Source organism: Castanea sativa, chromosome 12, assembly GCF_040712315.1.
Source record: "Castanea sativa cultivar Marrone di Chiusa Pesio chromosome 12, ASM4071231v1".
Lineage (NCBI taxonomy): Eukaryota > Viridiplantae > Streptophyta > Magnoliopsida > Fagales > Fagaceae > Castanea > Castanea sativa.
This window is the reverse complement of record NC_134024.1, coordinates 47,028,675-47,039,312: the sequence shown is the minus strand read 5'-3', so window position 1 is coordinate 47,039,312 and position 10,638 is coordinate 47,028,675. Positions and strand designations below refer to the sequence as shown.

The 10,638-nt window shown below is 35.2% G+C and overlaps 2 protein-coding genes across 2 annotated transcripts; one reads left to right on the top strand and one right to left on the bottom strand.

Moving 5' to 3' along the window:
• Nucleotides 1-1,109: 1,109 nt before the first annotated feature.
• LOC142619916 (uncharacterized) lies at nt 1,110-3,378 on the top strand. Its single transcript, XM_075793292.1, has one exon. The coding sequence runs from the start codon at nt 1,292-1,294 to the stop codon at nt 3,110-3,112; it is 1,821 nt and encodes a 606-aa protein (XP_075649407.1). The 5' UTR covers nt 1,110-1,291; the 3' UTR covers nt 3,113-3,378.
• A 5,089-nt stretch (nt 3,379-8,467) lies between these two features.
• LOC142621042 (chloroplast envelope quinone oxidoreductase homolog) lies at nt 8,468-10,367 on the bottom strand. Its single transcript, XM_075794361.1, has 2 exons — nt 10,304-10,367; nt 8,468-9,279 (listed from the first exon to the last, which is right to left on the bottom strand). The coding sequence occupies exons 1-2, from the start codon at nt 10,304-10,306 to the stop codon at nt 8,587-8,589; spliced, it is 696 nt and encodes a 231-aa protein (XP_075650476.1). The 5' UTR covers nt 10,307-10,367; the 3' UTR covers nt 8,468-8,586.
• Between the last annotated feature and the right edge of the window lie 271 nt (nt 10,368-10,638).

The following is a 10,638-nucleotide window of genomic DNA, read 5'->3' as shown; positions in this document are numbered from 1 at the left end:
TTTCCTGTTTGGATTTCTCATTTTTTAGATCAAAACTGTCTCTACACTATGGTTAAGTAGAGATAAAAGTAAAGGACAATCCAGTAAAAATGTAACTATAACTCTTACTAAAACATTGCTTAAAAAATAAGACCGCTATCCTGTTAATTTTCAAATTACTTTATTCACTTATAAATTAGATTTTTAAATAAAAATTATATATACTAACCTCATTGCACATGCGAAAAATAAAAATTATATATACTCGCTTCATCATACATGCTTCGCCCATGCGATGAAGCTTTTTTTGTAGCAAAAAAAAAAAAAACTTGTGTATTTAAAATTTTATATAAAAAAAAAACACAGATTTTTTGTTTTTGCTAAAAAAGAGCTCCACTTACGTGCAAAGTGCGTGTGATGAAGCTAGTATAATATAAATATAAATATAAATATATTTTTTTGAGAGATAATATAAATAGTCTTAAAACTATATCCATATGGAAAATGCCAGAGATAGTATGGATTTTTTTACAAAACTTTTACAAACGAATATCACCGGAAGATATCATGTTGTAGTCCTAGCCGTGTCAAATATTTTCTGTGAGAAATTTATAAAAGTGGAAGAAATTAAAACATTGTCTAACCATTGTTGCTCAAATAATTTGTAGAGAAAAACAAAAAACAAAAGAGAGTTCTTTTAGCTATGTAAATAAAGACATTTTAAGATAAGATCAAGAAACATTAAGATTAGATAATATATACTAATACTTAAGATTAGGATTTGACACCTCATGAAGTATGGTTTTTGTGTATTTTATATATATATATATATATATTTTTTTTTGTGTTGCTAAACTAGAGCGGAAAACTTTGGTGCGAAGGTAACTGGTGATTGGCCGGATGAGTAAAATATTGACAGTTTGGCACCCTTGCTGCCCAAAATCATTACACATTTACACTGTATAGTTTTCCAATTCTTGGTCTCTCCTCTCTACCTCTAACGAGACTCATCTTCGGGGTCTTCTTATTTTATTTGGGTTGAATTTGTCAAATTACTTTTACAGATGAAAGCCTCACTTTACTTATTTTATTTTCCAAACTTATCTCATTCTGACAGCTATTATTATACACTGTTAACTTCCCGCACACGGACCTATAGCTTCAGATCGGTCTGAGTTTCTTATAAAAATCTCATTCATAACTCGACGTCGACTCGAAAAATATGGGCATTATTAGGAGCTAACTGCGATAGTGATCGGCTCTGTTTTGATGCTTTCAACTTTCATGGCTTTTAGGTAACACATTGAATTCCATGATGAGGTCAGTCAATGCTTTAGTTGACTCATTATGTTATGTTCTAATTTATCGCCGTAATGCTATTTCTTTATGGAAACCCAAACTTATTCGTTTGGCCATTTCGCTGATTTCTATGGAGCAACTTGCATATGGTCCATACGTACCTATTATCAAGTCCCGTATAGAAAGATCTCTAGTTGATCATTATGTTGTTAGCTGCTTAATTCCATCACTCTGTCGCTATCTTTTTCCTCTCTTTCTTTTCTCTTTGTTTATTTTTTGTTTCCTTTTTCTTCTTTTTTCTTTCTTTTTTCTTTGTATTTTCCCTTTCTTTTCGACAAGTAGTGTTAGTTCCATCACTCTAAATCTCCGTTTTGGTAAATCTTTAAGGCTCATCGGTATGCTTTTGGTAATTTGGTTGATCTTGACAGTTCTGACCCCAGGCATTTCATTGGACGAGTGTTCGGATACATTGTGGGTAATTGGGTCTTCTATTTTCTTACTCGAATTATTACCATTAGATTGGGAAAGATCTCTAGTTCATCGTTCTTCTTCTATTGTTACCTTGAATATAAGGTTAGACTTCAATGATAGGTCCCTGCTCCCCCTAGATGTCATTCATGATATTGTAAACCTAATAAGTCTACGTAGAGAAAGATTTCTAGATAACTGTCTTTCATTTAATATTGTAACCTTAAATATTAAGTTAGACTACAATGAAAGGTCCCAACTCCCCCTAGATGTCGTTGGTGATATTGTAAATCGACTACATACATTCAAAGACTTCATAGCGGCTGCAGGGGTTTCCCGACCATGGCGTTCTGCTTGTTTGAGCATCAGTGGAAGGCCTCAGCTTCCTTGGCTGATGCTTTCCGATACACCATCCACTGACAACCGAGGTTTCTTTAGTCTCTGCGATAGCAATCGTTATCAATTACGACTATCTGAAGTCTGTGGAAAACGTTGTTGGGGATCTCCCCATGGTTGGGTTGTAACACTGGGTCCTGATTATGACACTCACCTTGTGCACCTTATGAGAAGGGTACGTATTGCTCTTCCGCCGCTAAACACAATTCGAAGACAGGCTGCTAGAGAAGAGTGGTTTCGCCTTGTAAACAAGTTCATTCTTTTCAAGGAGCCTTCCAATGAGTTAGTGTTCCTTGTCATTGCAATTTTCGGGCCCATGAATCTCTTGGCTTTTGCTAGAGTGGGAGGAGGCGGAGCAACTTTGAACAGAAGAAGGGGACAAGATGAGTGGGCTTTTGTTACCAATCCAAACAATATGGAATTCAAAGATGTTACATGTTTTGATGGTCAAATGTATGGACTTTGTGAGAAAGGCATGCTGGTACGCTTCGAACTTGATTCTCCTCTGTCAGCTGAGGTACAAGTTATTTCCCCCCATCCAGAAGGTGTATGTGATCCCCAAAAACAATATTTGGTGGAATCATTGGACAATCTTTTCGGGGTTTTTCGTTACGGATTTTATATTTCTTCAGAGAGGAGGCACGAGACTGTATCTTTTTTGGTCTACAAGTTCGACTTTAGTGCATCAGCTTGGGAGGAAGTGACAGACTTGAAAGACCATGCTGTTTTTGTTGGGGATGGCAACTCCTGGTGCTTTCCTACAAGCACTGTCCCTAGCAAAAGTAACAGCATCTACTTCACAGATGACCATTGGGATTGGCAAATGTACCCTGGAGTGGCATATGGAGGCCATGATGTGGGAGTGTTTGACATGGCAAGCAGGGTTATGCAACCCCTTCCATTCTGTAAGGACAAACCGCGTTTTTATTCTCGACCAACCTGGGTTACACCTACCATGCGTTTGAATTAGCTTTCTAATACCATATGGCTTAACTGAAGAGTCCCTAACTTCTTTGGTGGCCAAATACAATTTGGCATTCTGGTTTGTAAGCAGGACACAATCTTAAGCTAATTTTCTTGAATATTTGTAGTTGTGATGCTAGCTACTGTGAATCTATATATATATATATATATATATATATATATTGTGTCCTGGATTTGAAACAGAATCTGAAAATGCAGTTTAGATGATATTGGTATAAGTACATTGTTCAGAGAGATGCTAATTGCCAACAAGCTGTCGGATTAGTTTGCTTTCTTGGTTCCAAATGCAACTCTGGACTATACCAAATGCAGTTTTTTTTCTTCTTTTTAACGAAAACCAACCCTCCTCCAAATATCATCTCTAAACCCTAATGGCTCAAAAATTTCTTCAACCTTTGACATTGCCGGTAGATTTTAGCAGCCCAAGCAATCTTACAATGCTTCATTTGAAACTATCCTCCTTTAATTAATCTCCTAGTGAAAAGGCAAAATTTCAAAACTTGTTGACATAAGTCCTAGTGAAAAAAACACTAAAAACAGATAGTATCTACTCATAATTTGGCTTCTTCGGGAAACACACAAGTCTCCCTTTTATCCTCAGCTATCAGCTCTGTATCGAGTGGGGTCCATTAAAAGGGAACATACTGATGAATTGATGCTTTGAAGTTTCTCTTAGCTCTTTGCCTGTTGCCCCCAATCACCAGTACTACTTGATTATATTGAAAACGGAATTTCATAATTCAGAATTGAAAAGCTACTAAAGACTAAGACGGGAATGGAAAACAGAGAGTAAAGAAAAGGAAACAGAGCAAGAGAAAATGAAGGGGGTGTTAGTTTTTTTTTTGAGGATTTTTATAACTGATTCTCATTGAAAGATTGAACAAATACAATTCTCCTCTGAACTAGACGTTGGAGGGTTCAGGTTACTTTAACGATTAATCTTCCATTAAAAAAAAAAAAACCTTTATGTCGTGTTTGGATGACAAGATTTGGCCATTTGAATTTGAATTTGAGTGATTAATATCCAAATAACTTGTTTAAGAAGTTTAAAAAAGATAAAAAAATTTGGATTTGACAAATTCGCCAGCGATTCAAACCTTTAAAATATTAGGATTTGAAATCTCTTGATTTCAAATCTATTAATTTGAAATCTAAATCCAAATTATCCAAGTTTTCAAACACAACCTTAGTTACAAATAATTATGTGAATTTCTGAACCAATATGAAATGTACATGTGGCCTAAGCTGTCCTAAACTCTCATTATAGAAAGGTGCCGTTTGTCTCTCTTTTGTTGAAGAACTAATCGCATGAGGTGTCACGTGTTGATCCTTAAGGGCCCGTTTGGTGAAAAGGGTGGAAAAGTGAAAAAATAAAAAATGATGGAAAGATGAAAAAGTGGGAGGATAGAAAAGATTTTAATTTCTAAATATTTTTGTTTGATTGGGAGTGGAAAAGTGGAGGGATGGAAAAAGTGAATTTGTATAAATTTATTCATATATCATTGTTAAAAAATGATACCTAATTAAAACAAAAATGTGACAAACAACCAAAAAAAAAAAAAAAGCAGTCACCCAAATTTATTAAAAAATAAAAATCATGTCTAGTTAAACAAAAATAAAAGAAAAAAAAAATAAAGAAGAGGCAACGTGCCCAGGAAAGCACAAAAAAAAAAAAAAAAATATATATATATATATATATATATATATATATATATATATATATATATATATATATATATATTATAGAGTGGAGGAACTGGATGAAGAGATTTAGGATCCCCACTCAGTTTCTCCCAATTTTAGAGAGAGAACATTTTGGTGGACTCGGAGAGAAAACAACTGCCCCCTAACCAATTCCCTCATCTCCCTCTAACCAAACGCCCAAAAAAAATGTTCTCTCTCTCTCTCTCTCTCTCTCTAAAATCCACCCAACCAAACATACCCTGAATGCAACTACACCATTTGCGTGCTTTGTTAACGGTATCGTTTGACCAACTTGCTGAACATATATATTCTATATAAATTAGTAATGCTAGTTGCAAACTTTTACCCAAAAAAAGAAGTTGCAAAGTTTCACTTGATGAATATATGATTATTTTCAGACGTGATATGATACATAATTTATTTTCTAAATTTAATTGTATATAGATATTTTGTCTTCTCTAAAAATTAAACAATTTCTAAAAGTAATTTGTATCTCTTAATTTTTACAAATATATAATTTTATTATTTTTGGTATTATTTTATTGATTTTATTCTTTTATAAAGTGATCCATATTGTTCTAACTATTGTTATTATACATTATATTTTCCTAATTTGTTTTGGTACAACTAAAATTTTTAAGTTTAAAGTTTATTATTCAAATTTCTTATTTTCTCAAGAAATTATTATGATAATCAAAACTTATCACATAATTACAATTGATATTACTCAAATAATTGATAGGCACATTAAAATACATAACCATGTAAATTGTGTTTTGATATAAATTCAAACAAAAATCGAACTAAAGTTATAAGACGAAGAGAGATGGCTTGGGAAACTCAAAAAACACAACACCAAAACGTATTAACCCATAGTAGAGATATTAAAAAAATATTAAAATTTGTAAGACTTATACATTGATGTGGCTCCAGAGGAGTATGATAATAATAAATGTTATGCTTCAGTATTTAGATATTATATAGATTTGTAAGATTGATATGTAGTAAAATTTGTAATAACTACAATATCACTAAAATAAGATTTAAAAGGTTTAAACCTTTTTTTAGTGATATTGTAGTATTTTAAAAGGTTTCCAATTGCTACATGATTTAGCAGGATCCTTCTCTACAATTGTTGCTAACTACTACCTTTGTGTTTCAATTCTGTGTTTGTATTGACATGCCAAGGTCCCACACTCCCACTGTACCATAGAGACAGATGTGAGAGAATCTGTGTTAAATAACAAACATGACTAAAGCCACAACAAGAACATATAACCTAACTTTGTCACAAAGATAGTTGTGACAAAGGTTTTAGTTATTTAAGTGGTACTACAATTACTTTTTAAGTAATTGGTTAATTGCAAATACACACCCTAAAATTTTGTGTTATTTGAATTTTACATTTTGAAATATGAAATTTTAAATTTTACACCCTAAAGTTCCATCCATTAGCAAAAATAAATCCTCCATCAGTGGACTAGTAGATGGGCTACTTTTAATAACAAACAAGAATTTATGATGTAAAATTTAAACAACTCAAAACTTTATTGGTGTATTTTATAATTTTCCCTAAATAATTTTTAGTTGCTATAGTGAATAATTTCTTCCTTGATTCGTTTGTTTCATCCTATATTGAGTCAACTTCACGTAATGGAAAGCTCCAAAATGATCTAAAGTGGAACAGAGGGATTGATTGATGGGTTGGGCTTGGTGATAATCACTTAATTGAATAGCAACAGTGCTACTTTTTAAATGTGATTGAGAATTGAAATGGTTAGAGCATCCACACCAGCTCATGTAAAAACTTCTGAAACAGAAAAAACTATCAATTTTACACATCTTGAGCAAAAAAACACCTACATCAGTGGGTGTAAAAATGTTTAAAATTGTGGAAATCCATCCATGAGCCACAGTAACCGTGTATATTTACACGGTTACTGTAGCTCGTTTATCCAATTTTTTAATAATTTCCAGCTCGCTCGTTTTTTTTTTTTTTTTTTTTTCTCTCTTCTCCCAGTTAACTGCTCATCTTCTTCTTTTTCCTCATATGCACAAAAACACACCCACGCACAAACACATCCACGCAGATACACTTGCTCAAAAAAAAGAAAAAAGACAGAGATACACAAACACGGAGCTCGTGCATCGTGGATGGTGGATCGGAGCTGTGGATGGTGGATTGGAGCTTGGATCGGAGTGTGGATGGTGGATTGGAGTATGGATTGTGGGTCGGAGCTCAGATCGGAGCTGTGGATGGTGGATCGAAGCTCAGATTGGAGTGTGGATGGTGGATCGGAGTGTGGATCGTGGGTCGGAGCTCGGATCGGTGCTGTAGATGGTGGATCAGAGCTCGGATCGAAGTGTGGATCGTGGGTCGGAGCTCGGACCGGAGCTGTGGATGGTGGATCGGAGCTGTGGATGATGGATCGGAGTTCGGATTGGAGCTTGTGGCTCGAAGCTGTGGTGGATCGTTGGTCAGAGCTCGGATTGGAGCTCGAATCGGAGCTCGTGGCTCGGAGCTGTGGTGGATCGTTGGTCGGAGCTCGGATCGGAGACTGGGTGATCTAGAAAATGGGTACACAGAGAGAGAGAGAGAGAGAGAGAGAGAGAGAGAGAGAGAGAGAGAGCAATTTCAGAATGGGTAGAGAGAGAATGAGGGCGCGCGGTATGTATAGTGGTAGTTAAAAGAGAAATAATAAAAAATTTGATAAAGTTGATTATTTAATTAATAGATGTAGTAGAATAGATGAACTGATGTGGGTGATTTGTAAAAATGAATGTGTACAATTTTAAAAGGAGGTTTTTTTGTGTAAAATAGACGGAATTTTTATACGAGCTGATGTGGTTGCTCTTAGCTCTTCAATTCAAGGCTTTTGCTTTCCCAATATAAATAGTTCCATTTGATTTAACCCAAAAGTTTTAACCAATGAGTTTGAGCTCAACTATTTTATATTAAACATGGTTTTAAAAATCGGATTAGATTAGCTCTTTTCTGGATAAAAAGTAAAAACTATAAAATTTGGCATTTCAACTAATAATAACTAGGAATTAGACCATTTTCTAGTTCTTTGACCAATCTTAATTTTAAAATGACATACCCAATATGTTGACTCAATAGTCCATACTCACCCAGCAAGAACGGAAAAAGCCAAAAATAACCCAATAGGTTCTTGTTTTTGTTTGAGTAGACGGTTGAGAATCACTTTTTCAAAGTCAGAAATGATCTTGAATTCTTGATATCTTTACAAAGTTTCCAATATATGTGAAAAAAAAGTAGTTAAAATTCAATTTTGTTTGTTTGTTATGTTTTGTTGTAAGGCATATTATAAATTAGAATCACTTTTCAAGACTGAGTGCTTAGATCGTTGGAGAGCTATTTATTTATTATCTATATAGTATTTTAAAAGGTTTCCAATTGCTACATGATCCTTGTCTACAATTGTTGCTAACTACTACTTTTGTGTTTCAATTCTGTGTTTGTATTGACATGACAAGGACCCAGGATTCCCACTGTCCCAGTGAGACAGATGTGAGAGAATCTGTATTTGAATAACAAACATGACCAAAAACACAACAAGAACATATAACCTAAACATCATCATTCTGCAGAATCAGGTCGAAGGAATTTCATTACTAGGCAAAACCAAACATCCCCAGATGCATTGTTTTACGTATCTCTATATGCATGGCCCTTAACTAATCTTATTATTGTATTACATCAACTTCAGAAATTTCAGGGCATATTACATATACCTAAGGCTCCACAATGATCTTCCCAGTTGCATGGCCATCACTACTCTTAGCCCAAGCATCTTTGGCCTTGCCCAGGGGATATTTTGAGTCAATTATTGTCTTGAGCTTCCCTTCCTTGACCAAGTTAACAAGATATTGGAGGTTCTCACTCTTGGGAATTACTATTAGTGGCACCAATTGCTTCTTGGACAATGTAAGTTTCTTCAGGGCAAAAGTCACCAGGGCACTAGGGCTAGGAGTAATATCAACTACCTTCCCATTTGGGCTCAAATTAGGCTCAAAAGTAGACCAAGGAATGCCTGTTGCACAGTGAATAACTGCGTCATATTTTATGCCAGAGGGGCTCCTCAGAGCTGCCCCATCTGGGGTCTTGTAGTCAAGAACCTCGTCAGCACCTAAATTCTTGACAAGTTCAATGTTGCGAGCACCACAAGTGGCTGTCACATGTGTATTTCCAAGCTTGGCCAGTTGAACCGCATAGTGACCCACACCACCAGAAGCAGCAGTTATCAGAATGTTTGTCTTCTTCTTTTCACTTCCATCAAGCTTGACACCAGCTGATTGTGTTATAGCCTGGTGAGCCGTCAAACCTGCAATTGGCAAGCCTACTACTTTGTCTGCTGATAGTTCAGATGGTCTCGCAACTGTAATGTTCTCCTTGGTCACAGCAAACTCTGCTAGTCCACCACCATTCTGTCATTCATTTACATTACACAAACCATACAGACATTAAGATAGTAGAAATTTAGAAAATTAATGCACGGCATACTATAGATGACACATCCTATATCAGCAGGTTCATAAACTGAGGACACCTAAAATTGGTTTATATAAAATAGCAGAGTCAAGCCAAATGACCACATTTAGTACCTCCCATACTAGGTACTCTTGGAAGAAGCCAGCTCTGTGTCTAATGCACACCACACATATCCCAAAATCCAACACTTAGAAAATATGTGGAGAATATTGAGAAGTTTCATAATAATAATGTTTCCAAAAGAAAAGGGTTCCTTAAGATCAGATTGTGCAAAAGTTTATTCTTCCTGTCACTTAAGCACTTACACAGAAAACCATTAAGCTCTAATGACTTCATAACTTGTTCCCCTCCTCTTCAAACTCAGTTAACCTTGTCCTTGTTTACACCAGGCTACTTCGAAGCTTGCTGGTTCAAGTGGTGTGAAGTTTAGTCCGGTTTGGTGAAAGAAAAAAAGATGAAAAATCAAACTCCATATTTGGCTGGGATGCTCATTGGTTCGACCAATCAGTCCAGTCTGGTTTTGATAGCATTGCTTGCAATCACCGAGTACAAACATTTAAGAATGTATAAATTAAGACAAGGTAATCTACGGTTTTGTCATGAACATAAAAAGGCATGTAAACATGTGCACACCCTAATGGCAAAGTTCAGAGCCAAAGTGTCACATATTGATGAAACTGTGCTAGTTTGACAAGATGTGTGGTTAAGTTTCTAGTACAGAAAAAAATATTAAAGTGTGTAAATAACATATGTACAAGTATTCAACCATGCATGAGCTCAAGTCTACACTCTACACTACAATGGATAAACAATACACTGTAGGAAGTTTTAGAAATATAATGCATGAGCTCAAGAGGAACCATGGTTCTCGTAAACTGAAAGGCAACTTATCCTTTATCCAAAAGTAGAAGTGCCTGAGCTAATAGGAAAACAATCCAAAAGATATATACAACCGCTTACCATGGTGATGGGGTTAACCAGAGCTACAACTTTATCACCAGCTTTGAAATTTGTCACTCCTGGTCCAACCTCCACAACCTCTCCTGAAACATCAGAAGCTGTTCCAAGTTCCCACAAGGAATTTCCTTAGCTAAGAAATGGTGTTCAAAAGTTTGAAAAAACCCAAATTATACCAATAATTCAAAAAATAATTTGTTGGTATTAATTTTATTATTCCTCCTTTCCCCACCTTCTCTCTGTTTTCTATATCATTAGTTCTGCATCCATATACAAGCAACTTCAAGACCCAATTATATAAGATTCTGAAATGCAAAGAGGTATAAGATTCTGAAATT

Bases quoted from the DNA above. Each gene is read 5' to 3' on its own strand.
- LOC142619916 (XM_075793292.1), top strand. From the start codon at position 1,292: ATGATGAGGTCAGTCAATGCTTTAGTTGACTCATTATGTTATGTTCTA.